At 46.5% G+C, this 26032-nt stretch overlaps 1 protein-coding gene across 2 annotated transcripts in view; it reads right to left on the bottom strand.

Moving 5' to 3' along the window:
• The window catches only part of GALC (galactosylceramidase), a 201053-nt gene that overhangs the window by 16695 nt on the left and 158326 nt on the right, over positions 1-26032 (bottom strand). For both annotated transcript variants that reach the window (XM_085626587.1, XM_085626588.1), the window contains exons 12-16: positions 13962-14051; positions 12698-12842; positions 10143-10323; positions 8759-8922; positions 1605-1681 (exon numbers count right to left, since the gene is read on the bottom strand). In XM_085626587.1, the coding sequence (XP_085482713.1) occupies positions 1605-1681; positions 8759-8922; positions 10143-10323; positions 12698-12842; positions 13962-14051 (657 nt within the window). The remainder of the gene's footprint in view (positions 1-1604; positions 1682-8758; positions 8923-10142; positions 10324-12697; positions 12843-13961; positions 14052-26032) is intronic.

The raw sequence follows: 26032 nt of genomic DNA, 5'->3' as shown, positions 1-26032 counted from the left end.
AAAGTGTCTAAGTGTTACACATGTCACATGTTGCCATCGAATGTCACTCATATGTACAGTAAAATCATGAAAATGTGACACATAAGAAGTCAGAAACCTTGCCAGCTATGAGTACGTGCTTGAGACCGAGACAGTATAATCTCCTTGCTGCACTTGCTATGCTGCAAAATTTGCTTTTTAGGCTACTGCGTGGTCATGAAAGATCCGATTAATAAGATCTTCTGAGCAGTTGCAGTGTCTGCCCTCTGTTACTGTGAACTGCAGTCACCCCCTTCAATTTCTCGTGCTTTGTAGATGTTTTAAGATCTTCTCAGAGTTTCTTGTTGCTCAAATGGGTGTAATTTCTGATATTTATTTTTCCCTCATCTTCATTTGCTTGATTTTGCTCGCGAGAAAGTGTCACTCATAGTCGTTGAAATGTCACTCACAATTACACTGAAATTAGAAAAGTGTCACACATAGCAATCAGAAACCTTGGCAGCTATGGCTTCGGATTAAATCCGGAGCGGGGGCCCCTCTGTGTACGTTACAGGGGGGCCCCTTCAACTTTAATTACGCCACTGAACTTGCAACTAAATAGGCTGTGTTCTGCCTTCCTGCAAAGGGCTTGTCACCCCGCATTTTCTATGCAGACAAACAAGAGCCAGGGCAGTGGAAGCAGGAAACTTCAAAGGGAATTTCCTAGAAGCCTCTTGTACACCAAAGAAGGGACCTGGTATAACAATAGGACCCTCAGTTCACTTTCTGGACCTGTGCAAGGACTCTCGGAGGACAGCCTGCTGCTACCTGCTGTGTACTCCATGCTTTCCTGCACATGGAAGGACTGCTTTGCTGCCTAGAGCTAGCCTTGAACCTTGTGCATTGTCTACTGATCAAATTAAACTATGATTTCTATTATATAATATTTAAGTTATGAAATGTCCATTTTTGCCCGATTTCGTTTGTAATATATACATTATATGATATTTGCACAATACAAGTTAAAACGTCACACAGTACAACAAGCAGCTATGAGAATATGGAGACATTGTGCTTGTTATTTTTGTTTTTAATCGAATGTGTTGCATGAGAGAGAGTGTGGTATGTATGTTTGACGCTATGGTGTGATGTTTATGGTCTTGATGGATAGGTGAGGGTCTTGTTTCATTGTAAATTAAATCTTTGCTTAGAAATAAATCTTTTGATAAAAAAGAAAAAAAGTATTTGGAAAGGTCTGTATCCGTGAAAATAGAAACAAATGAGAACTGCCTCTCTGTGTGACCAGAGGAGAGCACTTCACTACCCTATGACAGCCAACTGACCAGCTATATGTGCCTGACTGAGACTTTCACTCTGGGGGTAACGTGAGCAGTGTCCCCTCACTACCCTGGTTGTCCAGCTCCTGAGTCCCCGACTGTGTGACTGCGGAAACCCACTTGTGATGACCCCAGTGGCCATCGATGCGCGCCTTCAAAATCTGATCCCATTCAATACCCCCATCTCGCCCTGCTCTAAGCCCCACCCAAGCCCGCCCTGACCCCACTGCAATCTCCACCTCATCATCACGGCCACTCAATTGGGCGAGTACCTGCACTTTTCTTTTCTCAATTAAAGCGCTGACTTACACTGATTTTCAGCGACAGCGTATGCCACGTCCCAGCACGGACTCCTGACGGCCCCTTCCGCAGCACGATATTGCCAACTGCAAAGAAAAAATATAAGATCAGCCTTCATCCACCAGGTATTACATGAAAATACAACTGCTCTAGCCCTCCAACAGACTTCAACTGCGATCAGTGAACGAAAAAGACCTTAATCAGAGGTACAATATTTCAACCGTATTATAGTTTACAGGCACGAGGTGGCAGCATTTCACCAAATCTCCTTGCAGAACGTCCACAAACACTTCTAGAGCCAATAATCTGATTATGCATTTTAGAAAAGAACAACTGAGAACATTAGATTTTTTGGGGGGCGCCACTCGCTTTGTTACTCTGTTTTTTTTTCTCGTGGGTAATGATTCCAGGTCACCAAGAAACCGATGTCGCTGTTTCAGGGTTTCTTTTTAAGACCTATTTCATTCGTGCGAATTTTATTGAAAGGCAAACAAACACATTAGGTTAACATACCCTAAAATACTAATTTGGAAAGCGAAAGCATAAGACCGGAACATGGGGTCCTGATCACTTGGTGTCATCACCTAACAATACTGGGTAACAATATCCAACACCAGATAATTGCACCCATTTCCCGGCCCACCCCCTGCAGACCGCTTTCTGCCCATCACCATCAGCAACACAGAAGTTGTCGCTAGTTGGGACAGCTGGAGGCCTGCACTGCTGTCTAGGAAAGGAAGGAGCATTATTAATTCGAATTCCCTCCACACCGAGGGCCTGGCCAGACGCCTAGTGTGAGACCTCCACTCCCTATTGTATCACACTCTTTCCAGTCCTGGTTTTTCATGCGAGAACCCTACGGACTCTAGGTGCAGTACTCCTGGTTTTCTTTAGATTAAATCATTAGATTTGCATACCCGACAGCAATCATAGAAGCCATGGACAGGAAGCAGCGTCAGTGATGACGGAGTGAGGTGGTCGCTATCCTCATAATTAAGGGCTACCTACCTACTGCACTCGATAGTTGGATTGACGTTTGACCTGAGGGAAGGTGTTCAAACCATCTCTACGGTGTTCAAAGCATTGAACTGAAAAAAGAGACCTAGTGGAAGACTAGATATCCTAAGGAGGAAGAGCGACATAAGGAGGAGGGGAAGAAAAGGAGAGCCTCAAGGGAAGGGAGGAAATGATCAGAGCCATGAAAATAATGGACGGACCACTGAGAGTGAAAAGGTCATTGACAGGGCAGCAGAGTATTGGGCAGACACAAAACAAACAAAAATGGCGCATCACTTTGAAGGACCCGCAGAGAATGAATGGGAACGGCTCTAGGAATAGCAATGATGCTCTGATCTAAATAGAGTAACATCCGGATCCTTCTGAAAGGCGACAATCCTGGACCATGGCTGAGCCAAGGACTCGTTTTTTGAAAGAACTATAGCTTAGCATGCAAAGCATGCACCGCATCTTGGCAGACAAACGGACAGATTTCTTGAATGAGCGAGTCGAGTTGTGTTCCAAATCCAGACACCGTTAGGGTGACCAACTGGCAAGGGTGCAGATTCAGGGCGGTGAGTGTAAAAATTCAGGACAAACGGTCAAAATTCAGGACAAAAATTTAGGAAACGAGGTCGAAATTCAGGATAAAACTTCGGGACAAAAGGTAACTTTTACAGACACATCAGAGGAGGTCGCGCAATAGTATATCAGTGAGTAAATAGACAACCACTTAAGTACAAGTCAAAATAAGCTTATATTAGGTTGAGACAATCGTGAACTTCACGGTTTTTCAGTATGCCCGCGGCTTGCTACCATAGATGTTTCAAAACTCGCATCTCGCTCCAGCAGGTACATTAGTCACCAGACAATGGTGAACCACACCTGAATTAAAGTGAGGCAGCTTTTATTGTTGATTGAAAACTACTGGATATACAAGGAACTTTGCAGTGCCAGCCCCCAGTAACAAAACCACCCCCCTTTCCAGCCGCCCAGGGAAACGCCCAATGCCAGGTCCGGCCAGTCCGGCCTTGATACCACCCTCCAATGGTGCCCCTCATCTTCACATAGACCGTGTCTTGTGTATTTCATTTCTTTTATAGTATTACTCATCCAAAGTATGTAGCGCAGGGTGTCGGAGTGCGTAACATCACACACACATTATATAGAGACAATTACTCAAACGTGAAAGTCAATGTATAGGAAATTTTACTTAAGATAATGGGTGCTACAAGGTGTAAATCACTCTTTTATCTATCATTCAGTCTTTCACCATTTATTCTGTCCTTCCATCTGTGTGCCCATTTATATCCAAACATATTCAACCATTTGCAAACCCAACCATCATGTATCCTTCCATCCACCATTTCACTCATCCATCCATCCATTATTCATCCATCCATCCACCCACCCTTTCACCCCATCCATCCGTACACTCATCCATCCACTCTTCCACCCATCCATCTATTCACTTTTCCATCCAGCCATTTACCCTTTCACCCATCCAGCCATCCTTTCACTTACTCATCCACCCACCCAGTTACTTATTGTTGGACCCGGCCCTTCTGGCAGGTTCACCCCGAAACTTTTTGCTTTTTATTGGTGACTTGGTTTAGTGATTTTTGGGTTTCTGCGCACTTTACCGCTGTCTCCCAGGGTAAAGTGCGTGTGTGTTGTGAGGTTGGCCTGCCCTCCCATAGGAATGCATGGGGGAATGTATGTGTCCTGGTAGTTCCTGATGCGTGGGGTGTGCAGGCCCGAGTTTGGTATGTGCGGACTCGTGTGAGTGAATGCTGCGCGATGATGTGTGCGGCGTGCATGTACCTAGTGTGGAAGTGCCACTTCTAGAAGTGGGCACTTCAGTGTGCAGTATGAAATGTGTGCCTTGTCTGGTGATTGGCTGGTTGAGGTCATGTGATGGGCTAGGGAAATCCCCAGAGTCAGGATGAGTCACCCAGTGGTGAATGGGGAGATCAGCAGCTAGATGGGTGGGAGGAGTACACCTGGGTCTTGAATAGGGCAGGGTTTTCCCCACACAATGCTGGCTCCGCCCCCTGTGGTGCGACTGATGACTCTGGCCTGTCCACTGAATAGGGAGAGGGGCTGAGCAAAACAAAGTGCTCAGGGACCAGTTGTAACTGGTTCGCCCCTTCCCTGCACATTGAAGACAAAGGGTTTTACTGTATAAAAAGGGGCTGTGTCCCCTTACAACTTGTTCTCTTGCAGGATCCTCTGGAGGGGGGGCCTGCTGCTGCTGGGCGCCAGGAGAGACCGCCACTGGGGACTGCCTCCCTGCTGGAGGGCCCTGTGAGCTGGCTCTGGGCCCAGTCTTTGGCCCCCTGCTCTTGAAATACTTTTTGGCTGGACTTTGGGCTTTCTGGCATCCCTAAGCGCCTGGAAGCGCTTTTATTTTCCTTTAGCGCTCAGGAGCGCTTTGCTTATGACAACGGGTGCCCACCCCGTGTGCTGCGGGTGATGGGAGCCTACCCCGTATTTTGGAGCTTGTCGGCGGGTGCCCACCCCGCTTATTTGCTTATTGCGGCGGCGGGTGCCCACCCCGCCGAAGATTGCATTTACCGAGGGAGCCCACCCCTCTTATCGCAGGAGACGATCACCGTCGCAGCCCGGAGTCCCGGCCGCGTCATCCCCCTGCCGCGCTGTGATTGGTTCAGCGGGAGGGGGTGTGACCCACGTGTTCCCGGCCCCGAGAGACGTCGCGCTGAGGAAGGGAGCGGGCGGGAGCCCACCCCGCGCTCCGGCGACCAGGAAGTACGGCAAGAGGAGCGGAGTCCCCCCGAGGACAGCCCGGTTAGTGGGGAAGGGCTTGGGGACTCCGCCCGAGTATCATGGGTGCCGGTCCCAGACCGGCTAACCTTGTAAGCAGCCCGCGCCTCCGGCGCAGGCCGTTCCTACTGAGAGCCTCGCTCTGCTCTCTAACGTGGGGGACATTGTAAAGTTCTGAGCGCGTGGCGCTCCAACAACGGGGGCAGTAGTTTGTAGAGTCCAGAGGGACTCCCACGAGCCACAGTGTGTCTAGAGCCCCGTGTGGCTCCAACGTGGTGTCAGTGTCCTCGAGCCCCGTGAGGGACTCCAACGAGGGGGGCATTTCTTGAGGGACAGAGCGCGAATACGCTCCGACGGCCCGGGGGCATTTCTTCAGCGATCGAGTGGCCCCAGATGGCAGCGGGCGACTCCCCCCTTGCCCACAGTAACGTTTAGGGCCCTGAAAGGCTCTAGGGGGCATTCTTCTGGCAGGGCCCAGAGAGGCTCCACGAGTGACGGCGATTGGTGTTCAAAGGGCACATTGGTGGTGCCTACGCTCAGTTCTACAGCTGCCCAGCACTTAGTGGGCAGCTGCAACGTTTAGGTTGGGACCTTACGCTTGTGGTTTGCGCAGCTGGCGCAGCCTGACTGGGACAGAGCGTCCTAGCCCCGACAAGGCCAGTTGGCCTAGGGACTGCCACAGGTGGTGGCTTATGTGAGTTTCCTAACCTGCACCTCTGAATGTATGTTTATGCGTCATGTGCCTTGTTTTACACCGCTGAATGTTTTATGCATCATGTGTTTTCTTTCATAACACCGCTGAATGTTTTATGCCTCATGTGTTTACCTGCCCGGCACCTCTGAATGAGTTTATGCGTCATGTGCCATGTTCTACACCTCTGAATGTTTTAGGCATCATGTGTAATGTGCGTTTACCCCTACAGGTATTGTGATACTTAGGTGGTTGTTTGTTTTCTCCCAGTACAGGTGGTGCTAGTGAGGTTCTGGTTCCCTGCGCGATTTCCCTAAGGTGGTTAGGGTTGCGTAGGTGATGCTTACATGTTACCAGTGGTTACTGGTGGTGTTATATGTGTATTTTGTGCTACAGTAATTTTATATTTTTGTGCTAAGTTCTAAAAGGGCTAATTCCTGACAGTGGTCCAGTTGGCCCGGTCTTGTACAGATCCCTTGTAAATTCTGCCCGTGCCTGTTGGCACATTGTAAAGTGTGTGTTTTTATCTAATGTGTTGTGTATAATACAAAGGCTATTTTTATAGAATACCTTGTGTGGAGTTTCCTTTGTGGTGGGCCTTGGGTGTTGTTGCTGGGTGCGCGCGCAAACGCTTTACACCTTGCCTCAGAAATAAGCCTGACTGCTCGTGCCAAGCTACCAAGGGGGTGAGCAGGGGTTATCTTTGGCGTGTAACTTCCTTGCCCTGACTAGAGTGGTGGTTTCTGCCTGGCTTTGGCGCAAGCCCTAGCCAACCATAAATCGCCAGTTCTAACACTTATCCTTCCTCCCATTCACCCTTTCAGTCATTCATTCTCCCTTTCTGTCTCCACCCCCCTTTCATTCATCCATCCATCCACCCACCCACCCATCTACTCATCCATTCATGAATCCATCAATTGATCTATTACTCATCCATCCTTTCACTCATCCATCCATCCGTCTCTCATTCATCCACCCTTTCACTTCTTTACTCATCTATCCATCCTTTTGTCCATCTACCCCCCCTTTCACTCACCAATCCTTACATCCACAATTTCACTCATCCATCCATTCATCCTTTCACTTATCAATTCATCAATCCATCCTTTCACTCATCCGTCCACCCATTCACTCGCCCATCATCTACCCTTTCACTCATCCATCCTTTCACTCACCCATTCATCCTTTTACCCGTCCATCTAACCTTCCACCCATACATCCATCTATCTATCTACCTTTTCTCTCATCCATCCTTCCACTCAATCACTCATCCATCCATCCTTTTTCATTATCTATCTATTCACCCTTTCATTCATCGATCTATTAATCCATCCAGCCATTCACACATTCTTTCACTTATTTACTCATCCACCTTTTCACATTATGAGCTGAGCCTTTGTCTGCAGAATTGCAGAACTTCACCTCGCTGTAGTTCCTAAAGCAAGAGGTGGGTTTACTATGCCCCTGCACATAGGCAATCTGAAAACGTAGAAGTCATGAGTCATGCATGATACACAGTGCCAGGACGTGAGGTGACTGTGACATTGTGTTGCTTCCATGGCTTTAAGGGGGGTAAAAAGTCTGTGGGGTCTCTTCAAAGGGGGTGTCCGATGTAATTAAGGGCATGGCTTAAAACACCTAGGCTAAAAATCTGTTCTTAGCATCCTGTTCCGCCCGACTGGTATTATGTTGTTTCTGTCATTGCATCCAGATATATAATACAGCAAGTATCAGTACACCAACAACAAGCCAGGACTATTGGCTTTGTCAAGTGTTAGTTGCTTAAAATAAAAAAGCAACGGCCATGGCTTTGTTGAATATAATATTGAAAATGCGTCAGTTCGAAAATGATGACAGTGAAAGAACTATAACCCGTTATTTTGAACTTCTTTGTATAAACTGTTTTCTCACGTTGCAGCATGGGCGTTTTACCTTTTATCCATCTAACAGAATTCCCTGCAGTACACTGAGGCAGGAGGAGGCCACCACATGCTTTAACAGCCCAGACTGCCCCATTGTTATTCTGACTGTGGCAATTAGCCAGCATACAGGATGACAATGGAGGGGCGGGGCTGCTCGTGTGCTCTAGAAGGAGTGCGAGGCGGCCCCATCAGGGGGCCGAGGCTTCTCGCAGGGGAGCAGTCCTGCTCCCTGTAATGGCCATAATTACGGATTAAAGGCGTCCATAAAAGGGATCCTCATGGACAACGGACGTGAGATCCAAATTACGGACAGTCTGTGAAATTTACGGGCGGTTGGTCACCCTAGACACCACCCATCCACTGCGCCGGTTAGGAAAAAATAGTTTCATAAATACGTAAAGGCAGAAACTGCTTCAAAAAGAGGACAACAAATGGAGCACAGCGGCACAATTAAGACCTAACAAGTGAGGAGTTGACACATCAGCTATCTTATTTTGATATAAACAATAATTCCCAAACTTTGCCATGCGCTGGCCAGTAATGCTGGGCTTACAACGTTGTCTTTTGGGCTGTTAACTCTCATTGTTCTGCGAAGTAACGCCAGGGCCTCATTTTAGGCTGGCCACAAATTACTTTCTCAAAACATACAAAGCGAGCTATAGCTGTATAACACATACCATCAAAGTAAAACTGACTGAAGGCTCACAATAATAACCATAGGGGCAAACAGTCCAAGGTTTGGTTCTGATGTCCTTGTCTTCGAGACTTACGTAAATCAAGGGTTACTTTGTAGGTTCCGTCAGCAAAAACCCAGAAGAATATCCCTTTGGCGCCCCATACTGGTGTCCCACCTCGATCCACTCTTCCAGCAACGAACACGCCTCCAGTGTTGGGGGTCTCTATGTAGACATCACAACTTACAAGCATGTCAGCCCTGAAAGAAAAGTCAAGGCATTTACAAGAGGGCTGCAACAGGTGTGTTTGTCATTGCTCGAAGGCGTTAGGTGTTGGCCTCTGCTGTCTGGCTTCCAAAAACCACCATCCTCCACAACAATCTCCCATAATAAATCGGTCTGCTGCCTGAGAAGCCTAAGAAGAAAAAAAGAACTTACTTGGTTCTCCTCCAGGAAATTAAAGTTGCAAGTTCTGATAAGTCCTTCCCATGCAAGGGACAATGGAGCACGTTTTAAAACAACTTTTTTCATAGAAAAGTAATTAAAAAAAATATGGGAAAATGTAATTGCCTATTTTTTGGCTTCACTTGCTAATTTTTTTTATTTATTTTTGTAAAAACCCGAATTCAAGGAATAACAGGCACCGTTACCAACAGTGAACAGAAAAAAACCCTTTCACAAATCTTTTTGAATTAAAAGCGAAAGAAAACAGGTAAAATCTAGAGACCATCTGGAGCCCTCAGTGGTTGGAAAACAGATGCTGCTCTGTTAAGGAATTCCTTTCCTCCAACAACGCAACAATCACATCAAAACCTAAGGTACAGGAAGGTCTATGAGGCAAAGAACAAATATATTCCCATGGTGGTGCAGTCCAAATTCCGAACTATGATATATATAGTCATGAGTTATATAGTCATGAGTTATATAGTCTTATATAGTCTTGCTGGATCTCATCAATAGGTTTTTGTCGATCCTTGGACAACAAAAGCCTGCAGTCCATATTGATTTTTAAATATGCAATGTCTAAGGGTTGTTGGTAGTCAAGGGTCTAAGGGACAAAAAGGACAAACAATTGCCCTGCTAAATATCAAAGGACGATCCTGAGGGCTGGCTGGCTGGCTGGCTTCCATTCCACTGAAACCATTTTATCGTTACATTTTTTTTTGTTAATAACAAACAGATCAGCAAAATAATGTCTGACAACATCCTTCTATATCCTGAAAAACGAAACTAAGCGAAGATGAATAAAGAGCAAGGCCACAGCTCCAATGAAGGACTGTTCTGGAGAAGGCTTCAGTGAGCTGAGATTAGCTGCTCTGTTATCACCAGTGGGGCCTCTTGTTCAAGAGCTCTCCAGTCTACACATACTATAATCAACAGGATGAACCAGAAGCCAGAACAGCTGTACCGAGTGAACAGAAACCTGCTGTACGTTACCCAGTTGCTTGCCCTTTCCCACCTCACCCCCAAATGGACTTACCATTTGTAGTTGCCAATGACACTTATGGCCTGGTTTGGGTCTGTGCTCCAGGTGATGGGTCGCTGGGTGAGGACCTGGCGCAGTGTGAACACGTGCTCTCCAGGGTCTGAGGAGTTCACGAAATATTCAAACACTCCGGATTGGTCAGCAAAGTTGGGTGCCTCACTGAACGGCGGGTAGACTGTGTGAGAAACAGACACATCAAGAGACCCCCACAACACACTGATAACCATTTCACTTTGTTGATAAAAATCCCTTCAAGTTATCGGTGTCCTGCATCCTGACAATAAAATGAACTCTGTGGTTGGTGAATAGAAAACATGAATGAATTAGCAGGCTCTGGCATTACAACACATCGGGCCTCGCTCTCAGATGCAACAGGCTCCTCTTAGTGGTATAACTGAAATAAGGAAACCCTTTGCCTCTGCGCCCGGGACGGATTATAGAGGTGGGTACATGGGCAAAGAGCCTATCAGGAGTCGCACAGTCAGTGTGTTCCTCGAGGGTGCCCCTTGGAAGGGGTGGTGAGGAGTCGTTTATAGAGGTGGGTACAGAGGCAAAGAGACTATCACGAGTCGCACAGTCAGTGTGTTCCTCGAGGGTGCCCCTTGGAAGGGGTGGTGAGGAGTCATTTATAGAGGTGGGTACAGAGGCAAAGAGACTATCAGGAGTCGCACAGTCAGTGTGTTCCTCGAGGGTGCCCCTTGGAAGGGGTGGTGAGGAGTCGTTTATAGAGGTGGGTACAGAGGCAAAGAGACTATCAGGAGTCGCACAGTCAGTGTGTTCCTCGAGGGTGCCCCTTGGAAGGGGTGGTGAGGAGTCGTTTATAGAGGTGGGTACAGAGGCAAAGAGACTATCAGGAGTCGCACAGTCAGTGTTGCCCCTTGGAAGGGGTGGTGAGGAGTCGTTTATAGAGGTGGGTACAGAGGCAAAGAGACTATCACGAGTCGCACAGTCAGTGCTGCTCCTTGTAAGGGGTGGTGAGGAGTAATTTATAGAGGTGGGTACAGAGGCAAAGAGACCATCAGGAGTCGCACAGTCAGTGTGTTCCTCGAGGGTGCCCCTTGGAAGGGGTGATAAGGAGTCGTTTATAGAGGTGGGTACATGGGCAAAGAGACTATCAGGAGTCGCACAGTCAGTGTATTCCTCGAGGGTGCCCCTTGGAAAGGGTGGTGAGGAGTCATTTATAGAGGTGGGTACAGAAGCAAAGAGACTATCAGGAGTCGCACAGTCAGTGTTGCCCCTTGGAAGGGGTGGTGAGGAGTCGTTTATAGAGGTGGGTACAGCGGCAAAGAGACTATCACGAGTCGCACAGTCAGTGTGTTCCTCGAGGGTGCCCCTTGGAAGGGGTGGTGAGAAGTAATTTATAGAGGTGGGTACAGAGGCAAAGAGACTATCGGGAGTCGCACAGTCAGTGTGTTCCTCGAGGGTGCCCCTTGGAAGGGGTGGTGAGGAGCCGTAACTCTATACCCAGACACCCTCTTGCAGGCGGGTGCAGTCACTCGCTCCAGCTGCCTGCAGGGGAATATCTGCCCCCTTTCACATGAAGGTCAGGCTGTCTCCTGCACAATGAAAGGCGAATTGGCAGCTTCACACAACGAGTGCACCTTCCACTAATGTGCTGCTCTCCGGGCAGGCGTGACTTTGTGGCTGCTAGGAGACAGTGGATTCATAGGGTGCCCTGGCACCGTCTACGCCCGTGCATGCAGTTAAAGGTGCACAGCTGGACCCAAATCTCTTGTTGGACAACTCTGAAGTCATATTGCTTTGCAATGTTTTCCATCTAATGTGCATCTTGTATGATTCTCTGTGGTACCTTTCCCTCTCTCAATAGCTTTGTAATGTGTTTAGCTTCACCTTCCTTGTCTACCCCTCTCCTTTCAGTCAATAGTGTTCTGAAGCTGCTTCTATGCTGTGCCACAAAAACCCTAACAGAAGTAATAAACGATTCACCTTGTGGATGCATTAACATGAAGGTAAGTCATTTAAACACAAAACCTCCTCAATATTTACAACCGTAAATGGGTATAATCCATTCTACTTCTGTCTGGTGGGCCATTGTAATCTTCACGCTTAACTCCCTCCCCCTCCATTAATGTTATCCTTTATTGTCCTGCTGTAAAACATTCGTTTTTCCTCAAATAATGCACTGTTTTCCTTCCACCCCAACCAAACCCTACTGCAGACCTAACCATAATTTCCTTCTCACATCTCTATACAAATATACTACACCACTCCCATTTTCAAAGTCCATCGCTTCCCTTCCACTTGCATTTCCTCAACCTCTGATAGCCTTTCTGCTAGCAGAAAGGTGTGTTCCCACAAATGTATCCTTGTTATCTGAGCTGACTCCCACTAATCGAAAGGAGCGTAAATCTGAATTACTTGGGTGATGAATTAAAGAAATGAACCAGAAAAAATAGCCAGAGTTCCACTATTCATTTTTATTCTCATCGGTCATCTAAAATTAATGGACTCAGATCAATTTGAAGCGCTTTCAATAACAGAATATTAAGGAGTGCGTCTGGACTATGCTATCCAATTCAGAGACTTACCGGTTTTGAAGTCATCCTTGTACTTGGTGGGGAATGGCTGTGAGGCCGGTGGGTCTGGATAGGACCCTTTATTTCCAGTCGTGACCGTCGTTAAGGTGTAAACTTCGTCCACATCCAGCTCCAATGTGAAGTTGCCTTGACTGAGCTAGAACAAGACAGAACACACAATTCGACAATCACAGCATCATGGTGGCTTTATAATTTATGTCAATGACATCAGACTTCAGTGACATTGTGATTTGTATATTCCAATTCCACACAATACTTCATTTGGACTTATCCCGGTTCCCATTTTCTTGTTTACTATAGTTTATTCCAAAAGACTTTCCTTAAAGACAGGGCCGGACTGGCCGTAGAGGGCACCGTGCGTTTTCCCGGTGTGTCGGAACAGTGGGGGCCAGTTTTGAAGCTGTGGGAGCCACTAGTGCAAAATTGCCTGTATTGTCCTAGGGAAGGCACTTGTGCATTCTGATAAGAGTGTTAATTTCACTAGTGTTCACTATTTGAGGACAATAAATATTTCACTGAATACAAGTATGAGTTACATTAGATGCCAAATGTGCAAAAATTTTAAACCGAGCACAATCCACAAGCAGGACATACAATAGCGAGCTCCCACACAACCTATATTTCTTTCATCAAAGTGAAAATAAATTCAATATAGGCTAAGCGGCAGTATGGTCATGTCAGCCAAGATATACAGAGTGAAATCAATTTTAACATGACTGTTTATTTAGCTTCTTTTTTTGACATTGAAAGCATATATTCCAACAATTTCATTACTTTGTCTCATACTTTATATAGAACTATATACAATTATGTGATAGAGTGATTTTTTCTCCTTTTTTGTAAGAACTTTTTTTGGGATACAAATCCACAAGCAGGTCCACAAGATTCCAGGGCACAGCATAGGCAGTCAACGGTTGGATAACTTCAAAAGCGACGAAGAATATAGATGGCCATTAGGACGCGCCCTCTAACTTCAACTAGCTCACAAGGAAAGTCTGCCTTGAACGGACCAATGAGATTTAGTCCTGCACTGCAGACACTATATCTACCATGCAGTGCTTCAGTACGGTACACGTTCGTGAAGGATTTTGAAGCAAAGAAATCAGAAAATAGGAATAAAATATATACACCATGCTTTGGGGGTCTATTGAAGGCCGTTGTACGATTTTACGACTAAAGCTTCGGTCTTCCATACCCGTCTTCATCACCTGATGTAAAAGAGCATAATACAAGATGAACAGAGCAGCAATATTACCTCTAGTGGAGGAAGCTGCTTAAACAGGGTATCCTTCCCAGAGGTGGAGTCCAGCTTGGAATACCAAACTTGCAATCTACTCAGCTCATTCTGTGGGCAAGAAAAGAGTTACATCGTTAGACAATCATTCATTTATTCTAAACAAGAAACATGCCCCGTTACCATTAAGTTCCTATACTCCATTTAGGGCTTACATGTGTTTCTACCCTAAAACCAACGTCCTTCGCCGAATAATCATGGAGAATCTCTGCCTGTACCTCACTTGTTGGTTTTAAGCCACTGGGTGCCGGCAGCATACATATACAATGGACACCCGAAGGAGTGGATAAGACAGAGCGGGGAGCACCCAAATATTCACTAGAGAACGGGGTAAGGCAGAGTCTGGTGTACGGTTACAAGCAAATGCTCTTGTAGAAGACTCAAAAGGGAGAGAGCAATGTTGGCAGTTAGCACTGAGAAAGGATGAATCTGGTTACAGGCTCAATAACCGATGTCAACACACTGAAGCCACATGAGGGAGACCTTAGCGGTAAACTGTGTTCAACGGCGTCCAGCAGGGGTAGCAAGTCTAGGAAAGTGACACAGCCGACATCAGCATGCGTTCTCACGTCTCATACCAGTTGTGAACCCTCCATGAATATATGCAGCCAGTTTAAGTACACATAGTTTGAAAAGGAGGGAAGAGCCATTTTCCACTTGTGTGCAATGACTTCAATTGGAGAAGTTGACAAAATGTCAGACGTCTTCTCAAATCACAACAGGATTACTGAGTTTAGCAGCGAATTTATTGTTCCAGGGAGGTGATCCTGCTTACTGCGTCCAAGCAATACTTGTTAGAGTCCAAGGGGAAAAAGCTGGAAGACATTCAGTTTCATCTGGACAAGGGGAGAAGGGTTCAAACAATTGCTGAATGGTAGTTTTAATACTGAATATTTGGAACCCTTGAAAGGTTAGGTTTGGAGTGGAAGAATCTGGCTATAAATCTAATGAAATCAAATCGGGGAGTCAAAGGGTGAACTATTTTATACGGGGAACATACTTCTGTCGGTACTTTAACAATTTCTTTAGAAGTCGATGTTGGATTGAAAAGCATAGCAGTACAAAAGTTCTCTTGCCATCAAATGTTTTTGCTTGTGCGCACTTTGGTGTCTGAAGGGTCTGTCGTTTGCAACAATTGCATATGTTCAAGGTATTTTTTGGAACACTACGTACTTGGTACATACCACGCAGGATACATATTTCCAGGCTTGGACTTGTTCATGCATTTGTTATTTATATATACTAATTAGTTTCCTAAAATACTGGTACACAAAAAAAATGTGCTGCTCTGGACAGCCTGAGCTCAAGTACAGCAACCAGTCTTGCAGGATCTCCACCAAATAGTCCAGTCGTGCAAGAATACAGGCATGGGGTCAAGCCATCCAATCTCCACCAACTCCTATATTGTGCTACAGCGCTCCTGGTGGCTCCTTTATTTCCTGTCACCAGGCAACTGCTGCATTTAGGAGTGCCCAGTGGCTATTTGTCATCCAACTGTAGGGGCACTGCTGCGGCTCAGTACACCCAGAGGCTCCTTCTCATTCTTATTTAACATAAACTTAGAGAATGTTGAGGTCTGCAAACCAAAATCTGTTAATTGTCCCAAGATATGGGAAACAGAGGATAGGAGGAAGATCACTTTCAGTAATAACAGGCAGAGTATGAAATACAATGCCCTTGGAGCTGATGAAACAATGTAATTTACCTAATTTCCATAAAGAGTTGAAGACCTATCTTTTTAATCAAAAGTATAAAAACCCTCTCGTATCCCTCTCACTCTCTGGAGTCTCCTCTTACATGACATGCTAAATTCTCAAGTAGAGAAGCACTTGCATACCTTGTTTCGAGGTCAAGGTTTTATGCTATAAATATATACTATTGAGAGAGTGGTCTCGGTGACGGGGCAAGATGGCACTCTGAGTCTCGGCTCCTGCAGAGGAAGGGAATTCCTAGCACCCATTCGGCAAAATCTGGAAATGTGCCCCTCCTCCACCCCATGTGACAAGGATCAGATTGCGGGGGCCGCTTCTAGTGGAGGTGGTCCGAGTTCACTGGTGGCGTCTGAAGCAAGGGCTACTGGTGGTGTACGATGGCGAGGCTCCCTTGCAAAAAGGCGATGGCGGATGGCATGGACGGCAGCTGCAAAGTGCAGGGCCACTCCAAAGAAGGGGTCAGAGGCCCTGAATGGTGTCTGCGACGGGTGGAGGCCCTGGAGTGATGGGTCACGCTGATCGCCCTACTGGGACTTTGGTGCACTCCCAGCAGACAAGGACCCCTTGAGAGGTGAGCGGGGCCCCGGCGAGGTGCTGCAAGAACTGCTTGGCGGCACCGGTGACAAGTGCCTCATACCCCCAGGCTGGACAGTGGCCCAGACTTGGATAGTGCCCCAACTGGACACTGAGATCCTGCATCTCTCCACAGCCTGCCACACCATGCATGGGGGGCTGGTAACTTGTGAGGCTGGGCTGCCAGGGACAGTAGTGGTGAGCGCCTCCTGCATTAAGAGCAAGCTGGGCTGAAGTGGCTCACTCCGTGGCTGCGGCCTTGACAGGGAATGTGGTCATGCATCTTCTAACCTGCTCTCCTATGCGCCACATTCGGAGGGACTAGGCGACCAGAGAGGGTATTCACCCATCGGGCTCTAGAGCCCAAGACCCTCCCGCTGCACCACAGGGTGACGTCCAGCCATAGTGGCCGTAATTTGGGCCCCAAGGGACAGAGATACATCTTGCTTGGCTGGGAGAGACAATAGGGGCGTGACAAGGGCCAGAAATCGAAGCAGTCACACAGGCTGGAGCCTTTAGAATTGAATCAACTGGTAAAGCTGCTGACTGTAGTGCTGGGCGAGGAGGAGGTAACGGGGCTGGGAACTCAGATCCCTTTCTCAAGGACTTACTCCAGGCAATCAGGGACTTTAAGCCCACACTAAAGCACAACATTGACACTGTGGCTGGCTATAGATATTGTTCTTATACGAGCTGATTGTAAAAAGCTCACCACCAGTGTGACCGTGTTGGAGCAAACGGTGCTGGATCACTTGAAGTTCCTCACCACACTGAAGCGGGAAATCATTCTCCTGCGTGAGATGGCACACTTACACGCCAGGGCAGAGAATGCAGAAGGAAGGTCTAGACAGAATAATATCCAAGCAATGGGCATCCATGAAAAAAGCGAGGGCAAGGATCCAGAACGCTTCTTCGAGGAGTTTGTGAAGTCCATGGTATGGCCACTGGCCCTCTCCAGCCAGTTTGTGATAGAGTGGGCACACAGGGTGCCAGGGGCACCGCATTAACTGGGGGCTAGGACTCCCCGCTGATCACCAGGGTCCTCAATTATAGAGACTGTGATGCCATTCGCAGGGCTGCTCGCCAAAATGCCCCACTACTTTATGAAAACTGTACAGTCATGCTGTTCCCAGACAACACACAGGAGGAGCAAGTAATGCGAAGATGCTTTGACACAGCAAAGGTGGAGCTACAGAAGCTTAATGCCGAATACACTGTAATTTCCAACCAAATTGAGGATCTTATTGGAAGGTAAATGATGGTACTTCAAATGGCCAGAGGACTGGGATTGGTTAGAGGGTTGATACTCATACAGAAGTAAGAAACAGCGGGAGAGGCGCTTGACGTCATGACCTATGGGACCGTGGGTAACGCCCTCGCAGTGAACAGGACCAACATCGACACAGCCTAAGGAGGAGGACCGGAACATGCCGCTGCCAATTTATGACCAGCGAGCCAAGAGTCATCAACCACATATCCCCTATATGCCACAAGACCTGGAGGTGAGGAAGAGATTCTGGGATGGAGCCACAACACTGCAGGGTTGCCCACTGGGTCACAAGATGACCGGAGGATGCTGAACTCCCAGTGTGCTAGATTTACCAAGTTTAACAAGTTCAAATATTTTATGGGACCGGGTGACAAGCACCTCAAGCATTGGGGCAGCAGGCAATTATAAGCCTGCAGCATGTGGCAGTATGGTGGGGGGATTGTAGTTGGGAGGTTTGGGGGTAACTTTACTGCTACACATGTAAACAATGTGGACAGACAGGGGTTCCAGACTCTTCTCATACATTGGGTATCTACACATTGGCAGGTCAGCAAAGACAGGGACTAAGAATCCTAACATGAAAAGTGAATCGGTTAGGACATAAGAGGGAGACGTAGAGTGGTGACCTTGTGAGACAAGACTCCGATTTACTGCAGGAGACACTGCTGGTGGATAATCACTGTGGTTTTAGAGGCAGGGACTGCTACAAGGTCCTCATCCATTCGGGATTTACTGGTGTGTATCTTGGCGTGCAGATCACTCCCAATGTAGATCGACCGGGTTTGGACAGACAGAGATAGCCACTATGGCGCAATACTGCGAGAGTGGGATGTGGAGAAGATGGTAGTGGTGTCTATGTACTTACCGCCAGGAAAACAATAGAGTATGCTGGGGCATATGGGGACATGGATAGCACAGGGTCCTCAGGGCTCCGATTCAAATGGTCCTCAGGGCTCCGATTCATGGAAGGGAACATAAACCTAACACTACACCCAGATATGGATAGGTATACGACTGCCCCCCAGAGCCATGAAGAAAAACGACTGCAACACTCCCTGACCGCCTTTGGTCTATTGGACCTCTTGCAAAACATGCACCCCACTCCCAGTGAATACACCTATGTGGAACTCGTTTTCTAGACTTGATTGCCTCTTTATTCTGCTAATCAAGAAGGACAGCTATGGGAATACACACTTTCTCTCACGCAGGATATCCGACCACTCTCCCCTGGAAACCATGCTGTAGTGCATAAACACCCAGGGCTTATCCAAGTGGAGACTGGATCCATGGGTCCTGCAAGATTTAGACACTAGGGATTGGGTGGGACAGACTACGGATGACTACTTTAAAGAGGACTCGGGGAGAATGGACTAGGGTGAGGGGGGGGGGGGCGGGGGGGACTCTGGGAAGCATATGAGGCAGTCATTCAAGGGCCACTCTTAAATTACTGGCGATAGCAAGATATTCATGGGAAACAACTTAAACAAGAGCCTCGAAGAATACAAAGTAGATGTTGCCCACTGGACAAAGCTGCCGCTATCTATTATGGGCTGGGCAGCACTCTATAAAATGATTTTCCTGCCAAAATGTCTTTACCTGCTCCAGAACATGCCCTGTGCTGTCCCGCATTCCTTTTTTCAAAAAGTGGATAGTATAACAAAGCTACTACGATGGGATGGGGGCACTCCTAGGATTGCGTTGCACACACTGATGAGATCCTTACATGAGGGGGATGAGACCTGAACTGTATTACTGGGCCTAACAGTGAATGACTGGGCATTTGCTAAACTACAGGAACCCTCGATACAGGTAGATAGGAAATTCATGACCGCCAGGGAATACCCTAGGGAGCTATATGGCAGGGGTCGCCAAGGCTGACGGCCAGCAGTCATTAAAGTTTGGCGAGAAGTCCCCCGGGTGCTGGAGTGGCAAGAAAAATTTACATTAGAACCGCTGTGCGACTCAGCCCGAATGCAGGACCTGTCCAGGCTTCAAGGTTTTAAAAAATGGGATCGCCTCAACATTTCCAAGCTGAGGGATATTTGAAGCCCTGCGGGCTTGCTGTCATTTTGAAGACATCCAGCAACAATATGAGCTTACTGCAGCTTATACATGCATTGACAAAACGTGGGCCCCTTCTTGAATCTATAGTATCTTGTAAAGTGTTATGTCTGGAGACTGCCACTTATTGGAATTGTTTTACCTTTACAGGTTTAATTATTCAAAGAAGATATACCATTCATTAAAAATATGCTTTTCATTCACACATCTGGATCTGTATAAGTATAGAACATTGCTATTACAAGTGTTTGTCAAGTGACAAATTAACATTTTATACTCCATTATTTTACATCATTGTCCAGAATGTATACTTCAGTCATCTACTTTTTAAATATTTTTTTAATTTTTTTATGCTGTGCTGACTAATAATGCGCTTGTTCTGTGGAACTTAATAAAGAATTTTGTCTCTGCCTGTGCTTATTGCGCATTAGAATTATGATTCTGCAAAAAATTGTTTTGATCTGGTAAACTATTTTTTTTTAACTGTGTGTACTCATTATTATTAAGAACATTCGTGTAACATCATCAAATAGTGAGCTCTATCTGCATAAATAAAGCACTTAACATACCCTGGCTTGCTCAAAGAACAACCATGCAATTCACAAAGAAAACGCTGTTTAACCACAAAATGGAACACTGGTAACAACCACTTGATCACAAAAGGATGAATTAATATACTAGACTTCCAAGGGCTGCTAAACTTAAAATAAATCCTCAAGTCAATTGATGGCTTCTTGCTATTGTTTTAAGTAGTGAATGTAGATGGCCGGGAAATGTCTTCTTTTCGACCTCACTTAATGTGGCTTGTGGTTTGCATTTAAAAATCAAACCAACTACATGCATTTATTGCTGATACAGCCTTCCGCTTAATATCACGAGCCCAGGAAAAGGTTAGCCAATTACTACTCAGCACTAATTCTCTCATTTCTGAATTAGCTTACTTTTGCAGCTGTTTCTCTTTTTCGAAGCAGCTCTAAATGAAAATGCTTAAACAGGTTTAAAAACAGACTAAAATAATGTTAAGCTAATGTAAAACTGAATTCTCTTTGGGCAAAGAAAACCAAATATTGGAACAAGGATTCTAAGTGTTGATAGTTGTTTGTGTCGGACAGTATGCGTCTCCCCGGATTTGAAGCTTCTCAATGGATGTGAAGATTCATCTTCTGTCCGCTTCCCAGAAAAGGGGCTAAATGTATTTATTAATTTATTCAGAAGCTTTACAGCACTACATGCAATGGTTGAGTTAGAAGAAACAGAGTCCCAGGGGCAGCGGCTCCTCCGCTAAGGTGGAGGTAATACTCACGTAACATTATTATCATTTTATTTTTCCTATTGCAGTCAGTGTTGGGGCGGGCGGGGCTGGCTAGAGCAGGGGGTCAGTGTGGTTTGCACTCCCTAAGTGGCATGAATGTTTGGCCGGCCCTCTAGGGCCGGCCAAACAGTCATGCGCACCTTGCATGTTGCCCACTAGGCTGCATTACACAGCCTGGTGAGGAAAATGCACAGGCTCCCTGCCCAGTCTGAGCGCCAAACCATTGGCTCTGGGGAGCCTGTGTGCCCGGGTACTTCCTGCTGCCAACCGGGACTGGAGACAGGAAGAAGGAAGATAAAGAGGACGAGGACAGAGGAGAGGAGGCGGCCGTTCAAGTTAAGTCCCACTTCCCCCGTATGGTAGCAGCTGCTACTGGAGAATTCAAACAGAAGGGTTAGTAACAGTGTCTGTTGTTCTTCAATAGCAACACCGAGTAGGAGCAGTGTTCGTTTGAATGCAAGTATAAAGAGCTTCCAGAAGCTTCCTGAACAGCTGGTATTAGGGCTCGGATCTCAGACAGGGCTGACAGCGTCCAATACGGTAGGTCCTGGAATTCTCGCTCCACCATCTTAAAGTATCTTTGGTTGAGCAGATGGGGGCCGCTGAGGAGATTTGTGACACCTATGCAGAAAGATGACATGTTCTGTTTTTCTGACCGGTACATCGCTCAGATGACCTTATAATTGATCATAGCACTTACACAGAGCCATTGGAGTGCTTCACGGAGAGTGTGGAGAGGGTTAGGCACAGTTTGGCTGCAAAGTTCTGTAGTTTTTGCAGATTGGCAGTTTTGTGGGGAAGTCAGAGTAAACAAATACAGTAGTCCATGGCTTAAGCTCCACATTATGATGAGTTTGAAGAAGTGGTAGTATTTTTCGGAGGAAGGAGAGCTGGTTCCTCATACCCTGAAAAAATTATTTTATTTTCACAGGAGTAGGAAAAAAAAGATCAGAGGCACATCGAATACCTAAATCTCTTGCATTCGAAAAGGTTGGATGTTGGGTTCTGGGGTCATTACAAGGGTAAAAGTGGCTCACGTTGCTGCTCCCATGATTACAATCTCAATTTAGGATATTTTCATGCAAGGAAAATTCTCCATCAAGAATAACATATTAATACAGCATCAAGGAACACTGATTGAGTTGTCTGGCTAGTGTCTTCTTCAAAGAGCACGGCCTGGAAATAAACACCAGCAAACCCAAAAGCATGGTCTTCACTGAGTTAGGGAAAATTAGGGGCAATGTGGCTCTGGATGGGGTTAGCCTTGAACAGTGCTTGAATTTGACTATTTGGGAGTAAGATTGAATGATTCCCATAAATGGTCGGCCCAGATTGCAAAAAGTGCAATGACATTAAAACACAGAGCCAGATCTATTGCTGGGCTGGTTAACAGAGTCTTCTCATATCCGATTACACCAGTGTTAGAGATTTCCAAAGCCCAAACATGTGGGGTTACTGCAACCTTGACTTACTAGTAAAGAGCAAAAATGTATTCATCAAAACTTTACTGAGGCTCCCGAAAAGCGCCCTACTACTCTAGGTTCGACTTAAATCTTAGACAGATTGAAGACATAGCCTGTCTGAAACCAGTCTTTAACTGGGTTAGGATTTAGTAAACGAAGGATCTGGTCCCTTTTAGAGAATGCCTTGAGGAGATATTGGCGACCCAGCTGGCATTAACAATTCCCCGGGTATACCATGTAATGACCTGGCTCATCAAACTAGGATTAAGTGACTACTGGCTACATCGTGCCTCAATCCCGGAAAATGCCAGACAAACAATCAAGTCAGCCTATTGGGAGGTTGTCCTCAGTGCAAGATTTGTGGCAGTCACAAAGGGCAGTCTTACAGATTCTTTTCTGCCTTTTAAAACTGGTCTACAGTTTGAAGAGTTCTTAGATTACGTAAATATCCCACTTCCAAGAACTCTGTATATTAAATTTAGCCTAGGGGTTTTGCCAGTTGTTTCTTTCACTCACTCCTAGAACAAAAAAGTCATATCCACAAACTCTTGCCCAATGGGCCATGATGCTATTGAAACTGGGGAACATTTACTATAATTTTGTTGCACTTATGCAAAGCAGCGTGCGTACTGTATAGCTCCACTTTGTCGGCTTTGTGGGATCACAGACCGGCACACTACATTAAGAATATGCACATCAGACAGCCAGAGCTGTAAAGTTTATTGGATCTCAAACTACACTCCATCTGGCACATTAGGGCATTGAGTGTTGGGAAAAGTATACCCTTAAAAGGGCTTCTATATATGGTTTTATTTTTTTGTGTCTCTTTATTGTACAGTGCACTTTAAGCTGACGCACACCAGCTACTGCCACATAATACCAACAATTGGTAACCAGTCTATACTTCCCAGAAGGCATAGCAAACCCCTTTTGAGGCCATTTTAAGGCCTTTCTTGAGGGTTTTGTCACTCGCTTAAGTCTTTGTATGTATGCACTCTAGTCCTAAGGGAGGTATCATGATTTGTATCCTACTTTAATTAGCTGTATTGCTTGATTTTAATTTCATGCCTTATGTACTTTTTAGAAATCTGCATTGTGCACTTTTATGGTTCTAAGAACCGAAATAAAGTTATTGATTGTTGGAGTATTCTGACTAGTCATCTAGCAGCAAGTGAATTTGCTCAAATTCTGCATACATGTAAAAGTTAATGTGTAATTTATCTGAGCTGTGCCAGGGGACGTATGTTTTCAGAACCCCGTTCAGAAAGCCACTGACATGCATAGGCTACTGATTCCAACTGTGGGGGTTGAGGCCTTTTACGGCTGATGTCCCAGGCCAGGCCTACTATGGATTCTGAGCAACTGGGACAAGTACCCCTTCTACACTTAACTTTCAGTGGTAAGCATGGTCAAGCAGTCCAAGGCTCCCTGGGGGAGGTGTGGATACATATTAGTAAACACTGGCTTACAACTCAAATGCGAGCAGCAATAAATCACTGTCCAGCCAAATACTCATATTTATGAAAAATTAGAAGTGTTTTATTTCTACCACTTACCACACAAAGTAAAAATATGACATTCACAAACAAATTACACAGTCCTCCCCTGAGGCCAGGGCTCTAAGGTCTCTCTGACTGTTCCCTGTCCCACTCAATCCTCACATTAGTGATCGTGGTTATTTCCCATTCACCCATGGTACCATCCTGGGTATTCCCCACTAGTAGCCAGACCCTCAAGAGTTCACTCTGAATCTAGCTTAAATTCAATAGTGTTTGCTATAACCATCAGCAAGTTCCCCCAGCAACAACAGGTCAGAAACAAGTCTTACCCGCACCAGCAGGAGGGAAGCTCTACAAGTTCTGGAATGCGCCCTATTGCGGGCACTGGCAGTAGCTCACTTCAAGAAAGTCGGCCGTGCGCAAACTAAGCGGCTGCATTCAGCGGGTACAGGACGTGTCATTCGAGGTTGCGCTCCTCCAGCGACAGGAGGTTTCCTGAAGCTTCTACTGTGGCAAAAGTGTTTGTTTGCTCCTGATGGGGCACGGCTGCAGTGATCCAGTCCTTGGTCCCTCACTTGGGAGATGGTGCTCCTACTACTTCCTCCCTTCTCCAGTGGGGTAGAAATGTTGGAGTCCCTGGTGCTGAAGGTGAACTTCTCTGATGAACGGGGTCATCCCAACTCATCGTCCACAGTCTCCGGTCAGCACAGTGAAGTTCTCCACAGTGGCCCCTCCTGGCATACTGGGTCGCCGCCACGCTTCTGCACGAGGCTTCGGCACTTACCGTAAATCAGTTTTTTCCACAGAGGCCCTTCCTGGAATATGGGGTCGCCACACCCTTCCTGGCATATGGGGTCGCTGCACAGCTAACGCATAAGGCTTTGGCCCTTACCACACAACAGTATTTCACACAACTATCTTCATTGAAGCCCTCTCTTGGTATCCTGGGGTTGCGACTCAGTCCTGTATATGGGCAATGACGTGATTGGTGCAGGTTACGTTTCCTAACACCTCGCATAAGGAGTCCACTCAACAGGGCTAGCCACTGGACCTCGCTCCATCGCTCTCCCCTTCCTCACAGGGCCCACCGGTCTTGGCAAGCAGGTGCTCTAGGCTCCAGTGCAGGCACTCTAGCATTCCCTCTGTGATGTTCCCTCACACAGCAGGGCGACTAGGAGACTAGCAAGCCTTAGCTCCCCAGTCCAGGTTACAAGCACAATTCTTGCAGAGCTTCCCCTACTCATACAGCCCATCTAGCTGCTTGGAAGATGACAATTATTCGGATCTAAAACTTCCCTTCTTATAGTCTATTTCCAGACACAGTGTGATTTAGAGTCTGAGCCTTTAAAGTTTTATGTTTTTCTTTTGAAGAACTCCTCTGCTCCCTATTCCTCTTGTAAAGCAGTGTTTCACAGCAGGGATGTCTCCGAAGCCCCACAACACAGCTCATGGGAGTGACTACAGTTCATACCTGGATGTCAGCCAAAGTGATATGTGCTTTAAATGGTTAGCCCAAAGCTCCCAGCCCTACTCTTCATGATTCTCTTATGTAAATGTAAATGTAAATGTCAAGGTACTTATAGAGCGCACTGTCACCAGACGGCCACCTTGCGGTGTCGCCTTTTGCGGTTTCCTGGCGCTGATACTCATACCGCTGTGGAACCCCTCCTGGCTTTCCCTGTGAAGTGTCCACTCCTGGGCACCCCCAGGGTGAAGCCAGGCATCCTTAGCGCTGTTGGGGCCGGTGTGGAGGCTAAGCAAGCTATCAGTCCCATGTCCTTCCTGAGATGTGCATGGGCCGCTTCCTTATGATGTCTCACTGAATCAAAGAGCACCTTTTTGAAGTGTACAGAGGAGGCCTGGTCCTCCCTTCCCCTGTGTGTCCCACCCAGCTTACAGGGATGCAGCTGTAACAAAATCTGTCTGGGAAAATCTCTCTACCTCCTTTACATGTCACTGTGCAGAGCAAGGTCTCTCAAAATGGAGCCAGGGGCCCTCCGTGTATTGTACCATCCACAGGAATACATACATTCAGTGCAAGTATACAGCATATACACACTGCACAGAACTGTATCCTGAATGTACTCTACCACTCACAGGCACATATAAATCCAGCACTTGCAATTAACACGCACACACTGT

The sequence above is a fragment of the Triturus cristatus genome, chromosome 9 (assembly GCF_964204655.1).
Source record: "Triturus cristatus chromosome 9, aTriCri1.1, whole genome shotgun sequence".
Taxonomy (NCBI): domain Eukaryota; kingdom Metazoa; phylum Chordata; class Amphibia; order Caudata; family Salamandridae; genus Triturus; species Triturus cristatus.
This window is presented reverse-complemented; position numbering and strand designations above follow the sequence as displayed.